We start from the raw sequence: 23394 nt of genomic DNA, 5'->3' as shown, positions 1-23394 counted from the left end.
TTCAAACTGTTAGGTGGGCAGGAGCTGGGACCGAACGACAGGAGCTCACCCCGCCGCGGGGATTCGAACCGCCGACCATACGATCGGCAAGTCCTAGGCACTGAGGTTTTACCCACAGCGCCACCCACGAGAGAAACTACTTAAAGGCTAGTACTTGGACTCTGCAAGACTCTTGGTTGGTTTATCTCCAACAGACTAACATAGCTATATCTCTCTCTTGAAGGCGGGGTATTACTTATAATCTGTTAATTTCAGAGAAGTGAGTATCTAGTTGTGGTTTTCAGATGTTGACATCCAAGCAACTTTGGCATTGGGGGGGGGAATCTACCCACACATTCTGTTGTAGTGTGCTTTGTCTATCTAAAATCAGTAGGTTGTCTTTGTTCTATTTTAAAGAGACTTCAGGTATTTGGGCCCAGAGGAGCATTATTTCCACAGGTCTAGAGCTAGGAGTGATGGAACACAGAGATACACTGTTGGAGATATTTGGGGTATACCTCCATGTTGTCATACTTATCAGTCTTTTGTAGAGCACTTTGCAGGGAGAAAATAAAGGCAACCTGCATTGCTAAGAGGCAGATAGTTGTAGCTTATTTCATATGTGTATTTTTCAGCCAGATGTGTATGCAGACAGTTGGGATCCATGCCTGGTTTCCCATGTTCTTGTGTGTGAATCCATAATCAAATACCCTGGAAAACAATGCTTCTGAAGATAAAGTTCCCATTATGTGCAGGAGATAAAGAATATCAACTTGTATCGGGTCCTTAACTCTTTTGTAGGTAGTGTTCTTCTTATTACTTCAATTAAAAAGAAATCTGCACCCTTGAACTTAAACAAATTCAATTCTGTTGATTGCAGCTGGGCTATTTAAGATCAAATTCTATTCTGAAAGATGCTGTTGCCTACAAACCTGTGCATTGTTGATTAAATTACAGAGCAGTCTGGGCAGATATGCCAGTGTATATTCAATTTAAGGTAAGGTGTATCCTAACAGCCACTGTGTGGGTTTGTGGGGAGCAGTGTAAACCTTTAATTTTCGACCTTCCACTAAGTCCTGTGGACTGAATTTTAGTTAACCTTCATTCTTGATGGTATAAGTTACACAGAAGTCTGTGAGTGGAACCAGTGAATGGAGTTAGGATGCAGCATAACTTAGTTTTTCCATGACACACACCCTTTTTGACCTTTACACCAGAGTAACGTTCCACTGCCTTAATTTATGCCAGCAGGGATTTTTGTCAGCCATTGTAAGTAGATATGCCAGGGTAAGCCATTTATATTGGTTTATTCTGGGGTGAGAAGATATGCCACAGCCTAACCTCTCCCAGCTGACATATCCTCTGGGGTTTGAATTGCCTCACCAGTCAAGAACATGTGATCTGTTATCCCTAGAACTAAATTACCTTCAGGTTATCAGCAAAAAGTACATGGACACCAGGGATGATACACAACTTCAGCAGGACTTTGCCGGGTGAAAATTTGTCTCTTACACCTTGAACCTATAAATAAATAAAGAAATAACCGAATGAATGTATGCAGAGTTTATTGTGCTGTCTAATTGCACTTTGATTTTTAACAGCTACATATTGAATGTGTTATGTTTGGACATAGTTAGTTTTGTGGTTGCTGAAAAGGGGCATAAATTGTCTCCAGTGTTGTACTTGCTACCCACATGCTATGTCCATTTCTGTGTTTGTAATGCTAGGTATCTAGAGGGTGACTGTTGCCAGTTCAGGCTTGATTCTGCTGTATTAGTGCAACATCCTGTGATGTTTTCCAGTTCGCAAAGTACAATATTTCTCACCATGCTACAGAAGATCACACCAGTACACTCTTCATCAGACTCCAGCTAGTTTAAGATACTGCTTTTTTTCTATCAAAAGGTTTGAGAATGCAGACTCAGATGTTGTGCTAGACTGAAATACCTGTGCTGGCTGCCAATTCATTTCCAGGCCGAGTTCCTGGAAACTAATATTTTTCAAATGAGACTGCTTTCAGTTTCACCTTATGTAGAGTCCAGATTTGACTTTTTCTGTTGCAGTACTACCATATTTTCCCGTGTATTAGACGCCCCCATGTATAAGATGACCCCCTATTTTGGGGGGCTCTAGATTAAGAAAGTGGGGGGAGATTGCCCAGAGTTGTTGAGCATGCCTGATTGACGTAGCAGCAGCCAATAGACAACAGAGCTTGCCGCAGTCTCCAAGCACCCACCCAATCGCTGCTGACAATATCAGGCTCGCGGCAAGAACCAATTACACGGGCAAACTACACACTACCAATGTATAAGATGACCCCCCCCCCCAATTTTGAATTGATTTGGGGTAAAAAAGTTTGTCTTATACACGGAAAAGTACGGTATATCTCTGGAATGCTGTCCATACATGCTGACTTTCAAAGGGAGCTGGACACCTTTATTTTCCATGTAATCTTTAATTTGACTGGTTGTTTCATTTTCCTGTAACTGTATTCTGCATTTATGATTTTTCTTTGTTTTAGTTAATATGCATCTTAGACTTCATGTGTTGGTTCAAAAGTTAAGCCATGCTTCAGCTAGACTCATTGAAATCTGTGGGACTTTACATTGGTTATCCACTGTGAATTTGATTAAACCCCTTTTAAAAACATCTAGATTAGTAGCCATCAGCTACAACTTGGGGTAACGATTTTTAAATTTATTATGCACACTTTTGTCTGTTCTGAATCTTTAAAAAATCAGCTGTATTGAAGTTTTAGTGTTGTAAGAGAGAGAGAGAGAAACTTCTCGTTGTGTGTAAACTCTACAATGTGGAGGGCAGGCTTTCTGTTCCACTGCTTTGCATTGAGTGCATATTTATTAATTGCTGGTATTTTTCTCTCCAACTTGCTGCTTTCTCTAGAGCAGTGTTTCCCAAACGTTTTTGGGCAACGGCACACCTGTTTACCGGGAAAAAATCTCGCGGCACACCACCATTAAAGCCCCGCCCCGTGACGTCAGCGCGCAGCGTCACGCCGGGAGGGACGCACAAAAGTGAAAGTTTTTTCCCTTCCCCTTGCCGGGGTGGGAGGAGGCAGCAGAGCGAGGGACTGAGGGACGGCGGCAGCTGAGGCGGCGGCGGCTGTTGTGGTGGTGGCGGCGATAGCGGGCGGAGGAGGAGCCGTCTCCGGGAGTTGCTGCTGCTGCTGTTGCTGCTGCTGCCCGGACATGCCGGCCTCCTCCTCCTCCGCTGTCTCGCGCTCCTCCCTTTTGCGCGCGCTGCCCCGCCGCTCGGCACCAGCACCGCGGAGCCGCCCCCGGCTCGATGCGGATCCTCGCCGCCGCCGCCTCTCGCCGCCCGACTCGCCCGCCTCCCTCCCACGGCACACCAGCCGGTGTCTCACGGCACACTAGTGTGCCGCGGAACACCGGTTGGGAAACACTGCTCTAGAGAAGTAATTAATAAGGAAGTGAATACTTATTGCATTCTACATTTCCTGGAAGCAGAAGTAAATAACAGGCAGTTTTTGCACCAATCTTAACTGGCAGAAAGTCCTTGCATGTTGGAACCTTTAAATGGCCCTGGGATACACATCAGATCCTATTACTGTATTATTATTATTATTATTATTATTATTATTATTATTATTATGAAAATGCATTTCAGAATAAATTATTCTCTTTTCCCTATTTCAGTGGCCTTGTTTTCTGCATATACAGTTCAGACAGATGTATCCCATTTGTGCATTGTCTTTCTCATTGCCTAAATCAGCATAACCTTTAAGGGAGAGAGAAAAGGGATTAAGCAAGCCCATTCCATTTACAGTTTAATTCAAATAAGTTTTTAAAATTATAATGTATAGTTATGGATGGGTGAGTAGCATAAATTGCAGAAGGGCTGAAGCTCAGTGGTAGATAATCTGCTTTGCATGTAGAAGGTTCCAGGTTTGGTCCTCTGGTATCTGCAGGTAGGGCTGGGAGAGAACCTTGTTGGTAATCCTGCAGACCCACTTACAGTCAATGTGGAAAACACTCAGCTAGATGGACCAGTAGTCTGACTCTGTATAAGACAGAGTCCTAATAACACTTTAGTTCTTGTCAATGCGAATCATTTGATACATCATGTCTTATGCTGCTTCTGGAAGAAACTTGGGTTTTAGTGAGTCTCTAGGGGAATATTTTTATTTTTTTTAGGTGAGGGTCAGCTACCAGGAATGCTTTTGCAATCCTATGTTGGTGTTTAGCTGGTAGGTTTAAGAGGAAGCTCTCTGTTAATTTTGTAGATCATACCCTGCACTTCCAAAGGAAGCAGAGACCAAAATCCAGACACACTGGTATGATGTGTTCTTCAAGTCACACAGGTGTACTTGTTCATAAGCTTGTAAATACCCAGGACTTTATAGTTAGTTGATCTTACAAATTACTACTCTGCTACTACTTTCACAGGTTTTGACATGACCACAGTGTTTCTCCTTAAACTGTCTTGTCATCAGTATGAGAAACATTTATGGGTTGGATGCATATTTAGTTATTCTTAAGAGTCAACCCAGCGAAATAAATAGCACTTGCAATACTTACTTGTTGCATTTATTATATACCATTTTTATACCAAGGCACCTGAAGTAGTATACAGTTTTAAAATACCGAAAGAATAAATGGTATAAAATGTAGAGCAACAGAGTCCTCTAAGGCCAAGTGGTGGTCTCTTCAGAAACGGATGGCTCAAGGACTCTTACGTGGGCTCTTTCTCTTCTGCCTTTCCAGGGCTGTCTTAAGCATATGCGGCGCCAGGGTGCAAAGATCCACCCGGCGCCGCCCCTGGTTGCCCAGTCCCAGGCGCACAAGAGGGCGGAGATGGCCGGCCGCCTCAGCGTCTTGCTGGCTCAGTCGCCCCCAAACTCACGGCACAGAGCCGCCCGCAGCAGAAGAGCCTGCTGCTGTGCTCTGACTGACGGGCGGGCTCTTCCCCGGACTCAACTCTCGGGCCCTGGACTCTTGGCCTGGCACCCGGATGCCACGCACCCCTAGTGCCTATGGGTAAGGCAGCCCTGTGCCTTTCCTCAGTTCTCTCAAGACTTAAGTAGCTCCAGGGAAGATGGAGTGAGGGGCTACCCCAAATATCAGTTAAAGTTAACTTCCATTCATAAGTCTGGATCCAACCCTATGTAGAAAACTCTCTTGGTTGCTTTTATTGAATAGAACAAAAGCATTTTAAAATAAAGGCATTTGCAAGACCTTTTTGTTTTGATGATAGATTCGTAGTTCTCATGGAGACCAATATTAGAAGGATTTACAAAATCTGTGTGTGCTAATTGGTACAGCCTGAGGAAGACAGTATGTGGTTTGTAACTAACAACAATCAGCAATGAAGACTTTTTAAGTAATGTAGTTATTGGGTTCAGATTTGGAATTCTTCATGTCTGTGAGCTATAGAACTACGGACTGCAGCACAGCCTTTGAGAAATGTTTCTCAAACATATTTGCAGCAGTCCTACTATAATTGTGATCTGTAAGGTGGCGACTGTTCTTTTTATTTTAAAAACTTAAATTTTTAGGGTTCTATAAAGCAACTTAAAGTATTTTTCGCCTTATAGGACACACCGGCCCATAGGACGCACCTAGATTTTTTTTGGGGGGGGGGAGAAATAATTTTATTCCCCCCCCCCAGGCACGGGGCTGGGGCGGGGGAAGCCTGAGCTTCCCCCGACCCCAGCTCCCAGAACAGGAAGCTCTCTGCAAGCCCGAGCTTCCCCAGCCCCCAGGACGGGACCCAGAGCCATGCCGAAGCTGCGTGCAGCTTTGGCATCGCTCTGGGAGCTTGCGGGGCTGGGGGAGGGGGAAGCCCGAGCTTCCCCCTCCCCAAGCCCCCAGAACGGGACACAGAGCCATGCCGAAGCTGCGTGCAGCTTTGGCATCGCTCTGGGAGCTTGCAGGGCTGGGGGTGGAGACCCCAGCCCCCAGAACAGGCTGCCGCCCCAAGCCTCGCGCGCCCGGTGGGACCTCCCGCCGGGCGCGCGAGGCTTGCGGACACCTTCCCGAAGCACGGGGCATCCTCCGGAGGGTGCCCTGTGCTCTGGGCTGCAGGCTGCTGCCCGCAAGCCTTGCAAGCCCGCGGGAACTCCCCCGGGCTTGCAAGGCTTGTGGATAGCTTCCTGAGGCCTGGAGAGCGAGAGGGGTCGGTGCGCACCAATGCCTCTTGCGCTCCAGGCTTCAGCGAAAGCCTGCATTCGCCCCATAGGACGCACACACATTTCCCCTTCATTTTTGGAGGGGGAAAAGTGTGTCCTATAGGGCGAAAAATACGATATTTAACAGATTCCTATTCTTTTTATTTATTTATTTATCAATGATGGGAAGAAGGTATATTTGCACACACAATTTAGTAAGTTGTAAGCAAGAGAGAATGATTTTTCTTCAGAATATTTGCTTGGTAGGAATGAAATTGACAAAAAGGAATCTGTGTCATATGTCTGTTACACAAACTTGAGTCATTCTGTCCCTGCTGTAGCCTTGAATTCTGCTTAGAGTTGACTAGTTCAGAAGATTTTCTTGTTTCACTGACAAGCCTATGTTGGAATTATGGGCTGGGATCCAAAGAAGAAATGCTATGAATGTACAATGGAGGTTACTGCTGAACAGTGCACGCACTCTTTCATGCACATTCAGTCACAGTGCGCCTGTAGCACTGTAGGCATTATTATTATTATTATTATTATTATTATTATTATTATTATTATTTATTATATTTATACCTTGCCCATCTGGCTGGGTTTCCCCAGCCACTTTGGGTGGCTCACAGCGTATATCGGAACATACTAAAACATCATCATTAAAAACTTTCCGATTCAGGGCTGCCTGCAAATGCTTTTGAAAGTCAACTGTTGGAGCGGGTTGTCGGTTAAAACATAATTATCTCAGTTTAAAAAACCATAGTTTATCGGACTGAGAAAAATCCATTTATCTGTTCACTTATCTAGTGTGCCTTAATTCAATATTTCCAGAGGTAGGAGAACCCACAGTTTCTTGTGCTGTCTGTACAGGTGATTCCTATGGCCCAGGTTATCAAACCATGATGGAGGAATCACAAAGTAGGGATTACTTAAACCAGCTTTTCTTAACTTGGTGTCAGTGTTTAAAATTAGCCATGTGCCAGGTGTGTTTTGTGACTGGTGTGGGTCCAGTTGTGACCATGTGGAGATCTCTGGATGCCAGTTTGGCGGCTGACATCTCCACCTGGCTGGCCCCTCCAGCTTTCTTAAGCAGGTAAGCAGAAGAGCTTATTTATTGCATTTATATCCCACCTTTTTCTCCAAGGTGTACTTGGTTCACTCCTCATTTATTCCCTACAGTGACCCCATGATGTAGGTTAAGAGGCTGTGACTGGCCCAGGGTCACCCAGTGAGCTTCATGACTGAGTGGTGATTTGAACCCTGATCTTCAAGGTGCTAGTCTGACACTCTCACCACTATACCATAGTAGCTTCCTAGAGTACTTCTGCTATGGGGCAGCTATATAAATTAAGTAGGTAAATAAATATGGAGAAAGCAAAATGTCACTTACAGAATGATCTGAAATATTTTCATTGAAGCTTGAATTTGTTTTATTTGGATTGCTTTATTTGATGTTTTAATGTGTTGTAAACCACTGAGTTTTTCTTTAAAAAAAATTCTTTAAAATATGAAAAATAATAATAACAATAATAAATCTTATTGGGGGGGTGCCTAGACATTCTGCTGTGGTGACGGCAACCTAGTTTTAAGGTGCCATTTGGCAATTAGCTTATATATCTGAGTTTCTAACATTGTGTGGTACCCCTCTAGTTGGTTGGGAATTAAAACTCCATTAGCCCCAGAAAGCAAGGCCAATGGTCATTGGATGATGGGAATTGTAGTCCAAACATCTGGAAGGCAGCATTTTGGGTTAAACAATAGCTTCCTTGGTTGCAAAGTCACAGACTACGGTTAAATAAAGCCTGTAAATATTTAAATAAGGGAGGGGGAGCATGTGAGCACAAATATTGTCCCCAGTTACACAAATTGTGGTTCACTGGACTGAGATGGTAACGTCTGAACCAAACCAAAGGGCATGCGTAAGGGTGTTTCCTGGGCCCAGGGCATCTGTTCACATTGAGATTAACAGATATTAATAAGTCATAGTACACAATTTATTTTAAAATATGTACTGAAACCTGTCAGGGCACCTAACAATGGATAATAAGAATAACAATGTGCAATCAAAATCAAGAAGAAGCTGCATACAAACAGAATACTTACCTGTTGTTAAAGGCTTTGAGCCACTTAGTTATCAGCTGAAAGGAACAACTGAAAGGAAATTTCCAGTGTTAACATTTGTGTCCAAAGTGTGTATGTTAATTATTTGATGGAAAGCTGTTCCAAAATGTATTTTTTGATAACTTGGGTGAGAAAATGAGTTAAACCTGTCCTTGAGCTGCTTGTGAAACTTTCCACATCCACCCAAGCACTCTAACCTGTTTGTGAACATTTTAAGAACTGGTTAGGGTAGATCAAATGATCAGTAGGTCGACAAGCTTGTTTAGCTGAAACTCTCCATATATATATAAAATAGCAGCTGGGTGAAGATGGGCAGGCTGAAATGTGTTCCCATTCTTTTTCCAGGGTGTTAACTTCCTGTTTTATTATGAAGAACTGGTTGAATATTTCTACTCTCCAGGGTTAGGAAATAGGTTTGAAAATTGTTGTTCGTGCACTGTAGAATACTGCATTCTACAGAAGGACTTAAGTTCCTAAACTAGTTTGTGTGTTGAGAGTGTTTGTTTTTTGGGGCAAAGTTTCAGAGCAGCCACTTTGTTTGCAGTATAACACATGCCAGCATGCCTTGGGTTTTATGATTTCTCAGTTGTGTGAGTCCAAAATATCCCCCCTCTCTGAAGCAGGAAGTAGGCATCCCTTAGCTATTCCAGGTGCTTCCCATTCATTTGCAATCTGATGAGGCCAAAACTGGCCTCTTTGCAACTGGAACTTTGAAACAATAAAATAAAATAAAAGATCAGCTGCTGCCAAGGAACATCCCTTGCCATAACGTCTAGTAAAACCAGGGATGGGGTCAAGGTTGTACGGGCTCTCAGCCAAAGTAGTTACCTTGTAGGCAGTACTGATCACTGTCAAGTGTCTTCCAGCTGCCACTTTTATTTCTCCCCCCACCCCAAGTCCTAGTCCCCATTCCCCCCCCAGATAATGTATGTTAATAACATGGCTGCCACTACAAAAACACATAGTGACCAGGAAACTGAAAGTTTTAAAAAGGAGGAACCAAGGCAGGTATTAGCAATGCCAGCACCTATTATGAAAGGGTAGGAGGTAGCTGTGTTTTTAATCACCATTTTTAACATAATGCACAAGTATTTTGGAATGTTTAGTCCTTCCCAGAGTGCAAGAAGATGATGAGCTTAAATGTGGAAGGGAGCTTGTGCCCACAGCTAAGTCCACTGACTCAAAACTTTGTGGAACAAGGAGTTATCTGATGTTGGGAGTAGGACTTCCATATGTTGAAAGGATGGTTTCTTTTTTAATCCAAGGCTGTAGCAGTGGGGAAAACAGCACTTTGCTGGAGTGATAATGGTGTGAGCCCCTCTATCATAGCCGCAGGTTGTATATGTGTGTAAATAAACTATATATCATACAGATACCACGTTTCGAGGCTGGGGTGGCATGTAACAGCATCATTGATTATTGTTAATGTTTTGTTTTGAGGTTATCTTTTTTGAGCTGTTGGAGAAAGGTCACTTTTTAAATAAATTCTAGCTAAAAGTTTCAAGGTTAGAGGCCACTTACTCCTGAATATCATATACTGGGAATCCTGAGACTTAGTTTTGAGAAGACATGCACACACTAAAAGGAGGAGATGATGGGCAGACATTGTATTAATGTTGCAATCACCGCTATTATCAAATATTATAGAGTTGGTGTTGCACACTTGGCTAGAAGGCAGGGAAGGTGGCTGCTGCAGACAGGGAAGAGGTGAATTGCATTTCCATCACAGCACATCAGGAGGACCAAAATATGTATTTTAAAGGTGGAAAGGGGTGTAATTTCAAAGTCAAAGAAGCTTAGAGTGGTTATTTATAGCATGTCAATGTGCAGAGAAAAACAACATTCACTTTTAGGGGAAAGTATGCAAAATGCTTAACAAATTTATGATGCAATCTTCTGTTATGCACACTTCCACCCTGTGGAAATTGCTTTTAAAGGTGTGTGTCTTCAGGTATAGAAATACCTGTGCATCTCCAGATAAGAAAATATGATGGACCGTGTGGAAGTTTGGAAGTATTAATTGAGGGAAAGAGCCAAGAAACAGCATGCAGAAATATCCTGATAAGGGCTTCTTACGCATGGATACTCTTGCTCAAATTCACACATAGATACATTGGTTCTTGTGTGAGATAATGTGCCCTTTGTCACTGTTGTTGGATTTGATTGATACTAATTGTATTTTGCTTTTCCTTCTTACTTTGCATTTTTGTATTTTATTCTTGTGAGTCATGTTTGATTGAAAAGTGACATAAAAAGAAACTTTAACCTAATGTGGCATTATATGATCTGTGCAGATCATATAATTTATTTTCTCTTGAGTTAAGTTCAGTTGACGCATTTTACCTACTGTGATTTTTAACAGTCACCTTCTGAGGGCATCTTTATAGCAGAAGTTTTATTAAAAGGGCCAAGATGTCATTGGCTCAGCTACCATACCACCTAGGGAAAGTAAATTTCATAGTGACTGGAGGGCTGTGGAAATCTAATGTAGAGACCCTGTTAAAGGATCCATCACTTTATGAGGACTGTTCATGACTGTTCACCCCTAAAGCTTGCTGGGTGACCTTCGACCAGTCATGGTCTCTCAGCCTAACCTACCTCACAGATTTGTTGTGAGGATAAAATGGAGAGGGAGGAGAATTGTGCGTGCCACTTTGAGCTTATTGAAGGAAAGGTGAGATATAATCAATAAATTGTAAAATAAGTAAAGGGGCTGAGAGAGTTACTGCCTTGCGGAGGAAGTCATTAGTTTTTTATTTACAATTTTGATTACCAGTAGGGACAGTGTATTTATCCTTTTGGGCTAAATTGTTTTCGTTTGTTACTTTTCTCTGCAATGTATAAATAATATAATGTATTGTAGTTGGCTAGTAAGAGCTGCAGTGCTTTTGAAATCTCTTGGTGTGCTGGCGTGATGCAATACGGTGTAACTTGACTAAATGTACCTGTTCCTCCTCAGATCCAGACATTTAATGTTGAAGCACCATGCCAGACTGTGGATGATTTAACCAATGGAGTCGTGATGGCCCAAGTCCTGCAAAAGATGTAAGAGAACACTTTTTAAAAACCATTGTGAATGTGTTTACTTACTCAGTAAGTAAGTAACTTCCCCCTTGCCCCTGACAAGTATCCACCTAATAAGAACTTGCTATGTTATACTCTGTTCTTAAGTGTCCTTACTGCTGAACAATAAGTTTTGTTTAACAACAAAACATTAATTACTTTTATTAATGAATGTAATTGTTGGTGTATCAAGCTTTTGTTTTCAAACACAGAAAACAATTCTGTGCATGAGCTGCGTGCTTCCCTTTGCATGAGCAAGTAAACCATAGCTTAGTGTAACATCCAAACCTGGTTTTCCTTGACCCAGGAAACCACAATTGACAATCCAACAGAAAACTGTAGTTCAAGACTGTTAAAGTGAAACAAACCACAATGCCAGATTGATCTGGTATGTTAAACTATCCCTATTGTGATTTGTTTATCCACTCTCATGAAGGGAGGCATTTCTGCACAGTATAGTTTACTAACCCAGGCTTTTATGGTTTAGCATTATGTGCAAACATGGCCAGTTCTTAGTAGTAGGGGCTTTTTTTAATTAAAAAAATTATTTATAGACTGTGACTAATGTACTGTATATGATATATTGCAAGATAGCATATTTAACTAAAGAATAAGGATCTCCACCCAGAAGAGCATATTTTGACAGTTGTGTTGGCAATAGAGGAAGGAATAGGGGGAATGGATGTTTAATGTATTTGGTGGGCTTTTATATAGAGCATACACAATAAAAAATAAAACTGCTTGTTCAGTAAATTGCACTGTAGTGAAAGAAATAGCAGAGCTGGTGTGACTAAGCGTTCAGTTAATGACGTCTCCATGTTGCTATTCTTCATAAGTAGCATTGTTAATGACCTTGTTTATTGAAAACTGTCTAAATTACCCTTTCACCCCCCACTCTGTGTTAGCCTTTCAGTGACATGACTCTGTCAAGGCAGTGCTGGGGGAAGTGCTGTTGCTTACATAAGAATGCATTCTGTTAGAAACAGAGTGGCTCTGTTTCTTGCACTTCTACATCTAGCATCTTTCAAGGACATTAAATGTGCTTGAAGATGACTAATCCCCCCCCTGCCCCCAGTACTTGGTTTTCTGTTGAGGGTAATATTCACGAAAAGCATTTAGAATATAATAATGTCCTACACCTCTCTGTCACTGTTCCACCTTTTCCTCCCAAACAGCTCTCCCTTTAGCTGGGAGAAGTATAGTCTGAAACCAGAGGGAGAGAAAAGTAACAGCTTATGTTTGGTGGGCCTACAACCTTTCATCTGCAAGAGAGGTCTACAAAAAGACCCTTTCCCTTCAACTGTGAAGGGAAACAGCACAGATTTCTCTTGCATTAAGGATGAAGAACTTTCTTTGTAACGTCAGCAGCTGCTACAGTGTGGTGTGGATCTGTATTTAGCAATCAACAACGTAAAGAAAGAAAATCGTTCATAAAAAATTATTTAAAAAAAGAAAGAGACATTGACTTCCTGGTGGGGATTTGTTGTACTGGGCTTTTCTCTGAATAATGTGACAGTGTGGGTGGACTACGGTTTAATGGGACTGAAAAAAGGGGTATGCAGCTGCAGTAAAGCAAAGATGAAGCAGAAGAAATTGGCCCGGAGAGTGAAATGAAGTGGGGGTATGCCAAATAAAGACAGATCAAAGCTATCAAGGAAAATAAGTTGATTTGTTCCTTTACCCATTCTTTTGGATATATCCCGAGTTGGATCTACATTTCCATAGGCATTCCCACCATTTGGTAGACATATTGCTAGTTATTATATGGCATAAAACATTTGTGCTCATTTTGTGTCACTTTTACGTCAAAAATACAGAGAACTTATTCACAGAAATTGTGAATGTGCTTTCTCTACAACATGCCAGAAATGGAATGGAAGCTACCTCATTCACTGCTTGAACTAACCAAACCAGTTTGTTGGGGCTTTGTTACCGGCATTTCATCTGTACTCTCTATTTCAACCATCCTGTTATTCACCACTGAGAATCAAGCTGTACTTCAGCAGGTTTAACTTGCATCTTCAAAGATTTTGTGCTACTAATATCTTAACTCTCAAATTCCTACAAATTAAACGAGTGCGTGTGAAATGAGATGAACTTCCTCTTCAGTGGAAACAAGTTAAGAATATTGAATTATGAGATAAACAAGCCATAGAGCCTTGGCTTAATGATGGGGGTGGGGGTGGAGGGAGGATCATAGCTTCTGAAGATTCCATCACACTCACCAGGCTTCCTGTCCTGTTGAACTCCAATTTTGAAAATTAAATCTTATCCCCCTCACCCAAATCAAGCCTTTCCTGCTTCCCACCATTCTCCTACCTGACTTGTTTCAGATGTTCTCGAAATGATGGTTGTGGTCCATGAGGAGCCTTTTTGAGGCAATTCAGAGTTTTATGACTGCCATGACAACTGTAGAGCTGTCCCAACATATCATTGGCTAATCACATCTTTGCATATCACACTTTGGATCTCATGCTCTAGAGCAGAAAGATGGTGATCTATGTTTGAAGAGTAATGTGTGCAGTCTGAACCAGAAAAGAGTGCACAGGGCAATGAGGTCAGTACAACTCTGACTCTCACACTGCTACATATCTGCAGATTTAAGGTTGTACTTTTCTCATGTACATTCCATATAAACTGCAGGTATAAGCTCCTAATGGATCTACATTCATCTATTCTAGAAATGAGAGTGACAGACAGAGCTGTAGCACTGATATCAGGGTGGGGAAACTTTGGGCTTCCAGATGTTGTTGAGCTACAGCTCCTGTTATCCCTGACTGGTGCCCAAGCTGGCTGGTTCCCCACCCTTGACTTATATGGCAGCTCTTTATATTCCCATGCAACTGACTTAAATAGGAGCATACAAATGAGTACTCATCAGTCCTTTTGACACTGCTAACATCGTTGGCTCCTAATTATTTGTTTGTTCTGCAAGACAATTCTTAGTCAGTTGCAGTAGATGTGAGACCGTAAGACTTTAATATAAATTTTTAACATTAATTAATTATCATTACAACCTATGTACTTAGGGAAAGTCAGCTAACAGAGGCATTACATTTAACTGTGAATGTTCCAGTTTGTGTAATTTGAGAGTAATGTCAGAAGTTTCCCTTTCAGATAATTATAGTATATACTAAATTCATTTTTGAAGATGGATCTGCCAAACCAATTTCTAAGAGACTTCTAGGCATAGAGAATATTCTGGATGAATCTTTTACCAGAAATGCTTCATAACAGATTATTTGGTCTCTATACCATGGATTTTGTAGTTCTTAGTTGTTCTTAATTGCAGTCTGGTACAAAGCTATACTTGATGCAATAATTCATTCATTGTGAGTTACATTAATCTCATAGTAGGAACTTCCATAACTTTGAATATTAGATTTTTTAGAACAAAGAAAACAAACAGCAAAAACTGAATTTGAGCATAATGAAACAGAAAAATACAGAACATAATGAAACAGAAAAATACAGAACATGTTTTCATAGCATTTTAAAAAATGTAAGCAAAAAAGTTCCCCTCCCAACAATGATTTTAAAAAATGTGATTTAAAAACATTATGAACTACTATACTATATCCAAATTACTCTTCCTTCTGCTCCTCCAAACAGGTATCACAGAAAAGACTTAGTCAAGAGGCAGGTGAGACTGTTCAAGTGAAGGAGAGTGTCCAAGGGATTGACATGCTTCTAGATCAGTAGCATAATTTGCTATTTCAAAATCAAGCAGTTCTGGGGGGGAACCTGCAAGCGTAAAAAGGCATGACAGCAGGAAGGTAGGTGTTAGACCAGAAATTCCAAATCTGTGTGGCGGAGTGCACTATCACGCTATGAGAAAGAAATTAAAGATGGAATACATGTGGTGCTGTTGCACTCACAGAAGGGCTTTTCATAGAATCTGGTTGGAAGGGACCCTGGGAATCATCTAGTCCAGAGCTTTCCAAAATTTTCATGCTGGGGACACACTTTTTGGACATGTATCATTTTGCAACACAGTAATTCAGTTTTACTAACAAACTGGAGGTTAAACTAACCCCTTTTCAGCCTCGGGAGGAGTGTAGGGAACGTTCGCACAATACACCTACACACTGCAGCCGACATACAGTTTGGAAAGCTCTGATCTAGTCCAACCCCCTGCAATGCAGGAATACGCAGTTGTCTCATATGGGGATCAAACTTGCAACCTTGGCATTATCAGCACCACACTCTATCCAACCGAGCTATCCTGGTGGATGCCGCTTCTGATGGAAGAGGAGGGAATTCAGGCATGAAGGTAAATCAGCAAATTCACCTCCCCTCCTCTTCCATTAGGAGAACTGTCCTCCAGATGAAAAAATCTTCTGTGAGCACAAAGTATCCAGTTGAATTCCACCCTGAATATTTTAAGGGCCTGTAGCCCAAAGTACCCAGCTGCAGCAAGGGATTCCTGCTTCAACTCTTAGCTCTTTTTAGTTAGCAGGCACACCCTGATCAATGATTTGAGTAGGCTCCTCTGTGGGTAAGTAGTTCTTAGTGGTGTTATACACACTGAAAGTAAATTTTGCAGGTGTGAGTGAAGTGTAGGACTGATTTTTACGTCTGAAAAAGGATGCCTCTGCTTCCAAAAGTTCAGGAAACACACTGTTAGAAACCTTCATAAAGAAAGCGAAGGTGAGTTATCTAGCAATAAAGTATGAACAGGCAAAGGAACCAAAAATGTTTCTAAGTTGTAATTCTGTAGCAGATCTAGTCAGCCAGTGTGTGGATTTTCAAATAAAATGAGAGTTTGTTACAAAAACAAGAACGAAACAAACCCCACAAGTCAGTAAATACAAGTAAAATAAACATGCTCAGTTAAAGCACCCTAGGGCACCAGAAAACTTTGTGATGCAACTATTTCAGAAAACTGCAGTAGAGGACTTTAGGAAACGTTCCATTCATTCAGTTATATAAGTTGTCGATCATGTCAGTTTGGCTTTCTTCTGATGAAATGGTGTGTGCTAGAACACACCCAATATTTCCCTTCAACTGTGCATTGGTAATTGTGGGCAAGGAAGCTGATCTTGTAATTGAGGAATTCTAGGACTTCATAGAAACATGAGAGGGCTTAATGGTGGTTAATGAAAGCAGGAAAATCTTCAAATAAAGTAGCTTTTTTTAAAAAGGGGGCTGCAAAAACATTGTGATAAGTAATATAGGAACCATAAGACATTAATTAATGTTCTAGAACTTTTGGATGAAAGTAAACATATGACATATAATTGAGACATACAACTCATAAATGTCGATAATAATACACTTATGAAAGCTTTGTTGGAGTTGACAATCGTGATATCTATTCCAGACAGCCAAATAGAAATGAAATGAATAATATTATTAAGTAATAGCCTAGTATTTTATTTAAAAACTATAGATGGTGGTAAGAGACATTGCTAACTATTATTCTGCTTTTGTTTTTTCAGTGATCCAACATACTTTGATGAAAACTGGTTAAACAGAATCAAAACTGAAGTAGGGGACAACTGGAGACTAAAGGTATTTTCATAGTTTAACTCTGACTTTAACTTTCAGTACACAAAGTATTGCAGTTATATGTGTGTGTGCATTTTATAAATTTTAGGTTGCCTTTTCCATAGTTTCAGAGTAGGTTATGGAATAATACTGAATCAGGGCTGATTTTACCTAACCGGTCCCGTCAGCAAAAGCCTTGCTGAAGGACTTCTGCTTGCACAATGGGACACTCTGCACCCAACTGACATGAGATCAAGCCAAAATAAATATATAGGGTGGTATTCAGTGATGTTTTATGCAGTGTAAACCCCTTGAAATTAATGAAAAGGACTGGGCTAGGTCGATTAATTTCAGTAGGCTCGCTTTAAGTAAAAATTTGTTCAATATCATCCATAATACCGAAATCTTTCTTCTTATCTATAGGTGTGGGTTTTTTATATCCCAGTGTACCACTCCCTACTCTATGCTGATTCAGAAGTGAAGTGTTAATGGAACAAAAATTCTGAATTATTTTGGGAGATCATGAGTGGAGAGGAAAGTAACACGGTAAAGGGGGTTCTGTTGGATCACATGGAAACTAAGAGACCCTCAGCTAATATCCTCTGAACTTTAAATGTTTGCATGACGTCAGAGATTTTCATGCCTAATAGCTTTATTGACTTTGTTCATCAACCATGCTGGCATCGTATTGGCCCTGGGGTACCTTTCCGTATGGTGTACATTCTAGCGAAGTTTTTGTAATTGTGGTTTTGAATAACCCCCAAGGATTCTGGAGAGATTTGACCTTGACTTTTCTTTTCAGCTCCCTTTTTACCAATCCTTCATTTTCAGGAAGTTTCCTTTTTTGAAATAAAACGTGATTGTGTGAACTTTCTAGGCAATTGTCCACTTACATATATGTAAAATTTGATAGCACTGTGGTCACGGCTCCCAGTAAGTTCAACAGCCAAAACTCTCTTCTCTTACTACCCCAAAATGTACAGCTGGCCCCAAGTTGCCAGCCTGGAGGCAGGAACATGCATGGAGGAAGTGGAGGTTGTGGTTTCATGAATTGCTTGGTGGGGATGGCCTGTCCCACTGCTCTCCACTCCTTTTTCCACGTGCCATATTCATCATAGCAGTTGCTGACGAGGAGTCTACACTACAGCCCAAAAGACTGAATTAATCCTCTTTATGTTTGCAGTTCATGCTTGCAGAAGGCAAAGGCTTAAAATTCTTTCCATTGGAGTCTTTTTCAGTCTAACCTGCTGATCTGGAGGTAAAATGGGAGCTTTTGCCTTGAATCCCAGATTCCTCTTGGCTAGTAAAAATCAGAGGGGAGGAACTGCTACATCTTACTCTCATTATTCCACATTTGTTGATTTTCAAGTCTCGAGCTTTTGCTGAAATCTTTGCTTCTTGATGGTACTGTTGTCAGGGGGAAATGAAATATTACAAAATACCTTTTTAAATTTGATTGAGTATAATCTGGCCTTGTGGTGATTCATGGATGAGAAAAACAGAATCCTTGACAGTTCTTGTTTACTTGCACAAATGGCTTTGTCCTTGTAAGACTTATGAATGTAAAAAGTTGAGAGACAATTGCATTGATGGTGGAAATACTTTTTTCTACCCATCTGTTCCCAAATGAAAATGTTCTAGTACACATAGATGCTTGCATTCCTTATGTAGCCAGAAGATTAAAAACTTGCCCCTCTTACATATCTGAGCAGGTAGAAGATGGGACATTTCACAGGAAAGTTCAAGAGAATTGTATGGAATTTTCAACACATGAATAAATTTTCTAAACAGTTAAGGTGCTGCTGCTGCATTTTGATCCCTGAAAGACATTTGAAAACAAGAGACCCATAGCCAAAATATCTGTAATGATTTCAGGGTTGAGGCAACTTGAACACTTCTCCATGCATTAGCAGCCTCTCCATACGTGAGCAATGTTCTCATGAAGACGTATCAAAGATTTGCATTCGGCCAGGGATCTTACAGCTTTCCATATTTCTTAACAGTAGGATACACAGTAGAATCACGGAAGCAGTATTGTCAGTGGGTCACCCCAGGTTGTCTAAATCTGTCTCGGAATTCACACTGCAGGCTTAGGCAGCAGCATTGAAACCCAAGCTGCATTATTTCTTATGTACACAGTTGCTTGCAAGGAACGGTTGGGTGGCTTTCCCTTTGGGGGAAATGGCAGAGAACAAAAACTAAGATGTATCAGTACAGTCAAAATGTTCTGCCTGCGACTATTTGAAATGATACTTCAGTATTTCAAAAATAAGATATGGTTGATGGTAATATGGAGCAACCAATAGCATGCCCACAGAAGAGTAAAAGATAAACTGCCCCAAAGACTGCTTTGTGCTCCATCAGGGACATTAAATACTTTGCTCTTCTTGGATGGAATTCTATTATGATCTTCTGGCACTCAAGACTGCATCCCATGTTGGTACCATTTACTCCCCAACCCCTTGTGTTCCATTTAGAAATAACTTGTCTAGATAATTGAGGGTTGTTGTTTTTTTAAAGAAGCATAGCTCCTTTTAAAGAAAGATAGCTCCGTCAGTAGAGCATGAGACTCTTAATCTCAGGGTCGTGGGTTTGAGCCCCACATTGGGCAAGAGATTCCTGTATTGCAGGAGGTTGGACTAGATGACAATCATAGTCCCTTCCAACTCTACAATTCTGTGTTCTATGATCTATCATCTGACAAAGCAAGCATTGTGCATGATCCAGATATACATTTCTGATAATCAGTTTATAGAATTTTCTCAGTAAATTATTTCTTCCCATTGAACTGCGCTCCTTAAATTCTGTCTAATTCAAAACGTTTGGTGATGAATCTTAACTTCTCCTGTTTACACTATAATTTATCTGCCCAATAAAGTTTTTCACTCCAAGTATTATGCTGATTTGCACAATCATTTCAAGCATTTTATTGTAGTACTGGCACATGGTATTGAATCCATTCTCGTGGGTCCTGATTCTTGCCTAGGGTATAATTTTTGGCATTGCCCGTTTAAAGAATTTGAGAACGAGAGCAAGCCTAAGTACTGATTTTTATTGGCTAATGAGGAAATTAAATTATTTGGGAGCTTGTGGTCTTGATAACCTGAAAACAAGATGTCAAAATGCCATCCAGCTTTTTAAATTTAATGGCATTTTGACATCTTGCTGTCAACTTAAAAGGACCGCAAGGTCCAAAGAGTTTCAGAAGTGGGGTAGAAAAATGAGCATACTTGTTTCAAGCCTGTCTAATGGCTCTGTTGTGCGTAAGAACTTGTTTCTGTCCTCCCCACCCCCAACTCCTGTTGCGTTGATGCTGCTTTTGAAGCTCTGCCAATTTGGACAAGCAGATACTGCCAAGAAAGGGCTCAGAAACCCTGCTGTGTGCATAGTGTTCCCAGTGTGGCCCAAAAAGAAATCATTATATTTGAGAAGCACCATGGGGGTATAAGGCTGAGCCCCAAAATTCATCGATGTAGGTAGTTGCTTTATCTATTTGCTTTCCTGTCCCTTTGAAAATGAGCAGAGAAAATCTATAAATGAGAAATAAAATTAATTGCAAAATCTTGATTTGATGATTGGCTGCTTTAGGCCGAAAAAAATCTTAACGATTGGCTGTTTTAGGCAAAAATGGCTTTTGGCTAGAAAGATTAATTCTTGTAGACAGCAACGTAAGATTGTGCTTCGGTGTGGCCTTCTCTCACAGTTTCTCAGTATGCAATTTTTTTCCTTCCTTTTTTTAAAAGGTGAGCAATCTGAAGAAAATTTTAAAAGGAATTCTGGATTACAATCATGAGGTAAGGTCTTTTGTTTGCTTATACAAACTGATTTTTCCACTTCATTCTCCTTTCAACTTGTTATGCTTCATTTTCATTATTCTGTTTCTGTAACAGGTAAATAAGGATTACTAAAGATAAAAGTATAGCTCTTTAATTCAGCAAACTGATCCTTTATAAATATTTTAGATGGCCCTTTGACAATCTTTCCCCAAATTTGTAATTTATAGAAAAGGAATTGCACACACTCACTCCCCCCCCCCCCACGGTATGCTGTCCATTGTTTATGTACCTCCTATTAAGCTGATGAATGCTTCCTCACATAGCTTCTTTTTCTTAGAGCAATTAAAATAGATACTTTTGGAAAGTCTCTTGATAAAACCACAAAGGCTAAGCTTTATTATCTCAGCAATAGCTATGCCTTCCCATCAGTAGCAGAATTCAAATTTATTTTGGAAAGATAGGGAACACTAAGTGTTCAGCATTAATTGATTTTGTAGACAGCTTTGTAGTATTAATAAAAAAAAGTCCTTCATGCAATTCTAGATATATCCATTGGAGAGCCTCTCACTTCAGAAAATTTCTTTCTGTTTTCTATTTTCACAAAGAGAAACAATCTACAACAAATACATTTAAGAACATTCTGGTATACATTTTGGACAGATAATAATAATTACCCATGTAAGTTGCTTTGAGTTGCCATGGCAAAAAAGCAACCAGTAAATGTAAACAACAACAACAAATATTTATGGAGCTAAGTCTTTGAACATTGGTGGCTCAAGATACTTGTTAAAAGTCAGCTGTAGCTTAGAAGAGATACTGTGCTGTTTTCATAAGAGAAGACTGTTCTCACCGAAAGAGTGGACTAATTGGTTCAATGTGCATGTGCGTCTAGACCAAATGAGCTGCCCACATCATGGGGCTTGAACGTATACCACAGCATGACTAAAATTAAATTTCCCCCAGCATCTTGGCAGAGTGGGTTGCTGGATGAAATTAACAGGCAAGGGAAGGGTTTTCTTGTTCCTGCCTTCTGTTTTCCTCCACTATAGATAAACCCCTTCTGTACTGTTGGTTGGTTCCTTGTTGACCCAGACCTACATCTGAAGATCTAGCGTCCTTGAGATATGGAGGCTTGCCAAGTTCAAGAGATGTGCCCTCTCCCTATACTATTCACCATGTCTGCATCTTTGTATTTTCACAGATTTTGGGGCAACAGATCAATGATTTTATCCTTCCTGATGTCAACTTGATTGGGGAGCATTCGGAAGTTGCTGAGCTTGGAAGAATGCTTCAACTTATTTTGGGCTGTGCTGTAAACTGTGAACAAAAACAAGGTCAGTTAAACTTTGGTGGAAAGGGTGCATCATTCAAACTGGACACACAAACAACTATTCTTGTTTTGTTTAACAATATTTATACATTACCTAATAAAAACAAAAACCCTCTTAAGTGGTTTACATAAAGTAACATAAAATATCTGTTAGAAAATATCAATAAAATTAACTTCAAAAACATGTAGACATAATAAAATGATCAAAATATAGATAAAATCAACAGGTGTTTTTTTTTAAAAAATGCATAATAAAACTTCATGTTTGAGTAGACTTGCCTAAGCAGCAAGGTTTTCAGCAAGCATTGAAAACCATTCTTCTGCCTCATTTATGTTTATAAACAAAAAACTTATCTTTACAATATGATAGATGGAAGATTTGAATACTGCAGGAAGCATAGAGCTATTTATCTTTCTGATTGTTGTAAGTATAGATGATTACGTGCTCAAATTTCTCTCTTACAGAGTATATCCAGACCATCATGATGATGGAGGAGTCTGTTCAACATGTTGTCATGACAGCCATTCAGGAGGTAAGGAATTGGATGGTGGTAAATGGAAGGCTGAGACAGCAGTTTGTTACAACTGCTTCTTTCAGTTTAGCAGAAAGAAGTAATTTAACAGAAAAGGGCATGGTATGTAAAAATGAGAAATATTGTCACCCTCTGATAGGCAAAATAAAATTTATGATGTATATTGAATATTTAATAAACTATTCCACTTTTCTTTAAATCTAGAAGATATAACCTTCTGGATACCAATACTAGGTTCCCTTCTTGTCTTTCCTTCCCTGTGGTTCCCACAACAATTTAGAACTACTAGTTTAGTTTGCAGTAGAAGATTTGGCGATTGAACTTCATTTCCAGTAAGAGTAACTAGGCTCACTGAGGCTGTCATTCAGTGCACACATACCTGGAAGTAAATCCCACTGAATTCTGTGGGACTTTCTTCTGAGTAGGTATGCATAGGATTATGCTGTGGTAATCATTAAATGTTGTTTGAACATTGTTCTTAAAACTGGATGACTAGTTTTCTGGTTAATTGTAATTGGATGTGATTGCACTATTTGCAGTATAAAGGTGAATTATGAGTAATTAGTAGTATTGGAATAAGTAGGAAAACCAATGATCCACTTGAACCAAAGTTAAGCACTTTTAAGTCCCCTTAATTTAAGAGAGCATGTTTAAAAATTTGTTTAAATCATTACCACTGAAATTAATAGGGATGAAAAGTGTTTTGATCTTGGTTGGATTGTGTCCCAGATTTCAGTTTAGCAGCTTAAGAAATGCTAGAAACGGATATCCTCTAATTGAAGGGAAGTCATTTCAGCTTTCTGTTTTAATGTTGCAAGTGGTGCAATTGAGAATGATGTAAATGTTGATTTGGATACTTCATAGGGCGGTGTGTTAGGCAATGTTTTCTTTGAACCCTGCTGCTTCTGAATGATCATTCAATTTATGAATTTAAGTGGCGTTATTTTTTCAACC

At 40.3% G+C, this 23394-nt stretch overlaps 1 protein-coding gene across 3 annotated transcripts in view; it reads left to right on the top strand.

The window, feature by feature from the left end:
* HOOK3 (hook microtubule tethering protein 3) overlaps positions 1-23394 on the top strand; it is a 60846-nt gene that overhangs the window by 1378 nt on the left and 36074 nt on the right. Inside the window, exons 2-7 of one of the 3 annotated variants that reach the window (XM_083481439.1) lie at positions 11208-11293; positions 14924-15087; positions 16753-16825; positions 20545-20595; positions 21779-21911; positions 22373-22440. In XM_083481439.1, the coding sequence (XP_083337565.1) occupies positions 15074-15087; positions 16753-16825; positions 20545-20595; positions 21779-21911; positions 22373-22440 (339 nt within the window). In that variant the 5' untranslated portion in view covers positions 11208-11293; positions 14924-15073. Of the gene's footprint in view, positions 1-11207; positions 11294-14923; positions 15088-16752; positions 16826-20544; positions 20596-21778; positions 21912-22372; positions 22441-23394 lie in introns of those variants that run through there. The other 2 variants (XM_083481440.1, XM_083481438.1) reach the window with 2 other exon arrangements.

The sequence above is a fragment of the Podarcis liolepis genome (genome assembly GCF_965112155.1).
Source record: "Podarcis liolepis genome assembly, chromosome: 17".
Taxonomy (NCBI): domain Eukaryota; kingdom Metazoa; phylum Chordata; class Lepidosauria; order Squamata; family Lacertidae; genus Podarcis; species Podarcis liolepis.
The sequence above is the reverse complement of the archived record's forward strand: the minus strand, read 5'-3'. Positions and strand labels throughout refer to the sequence as shown.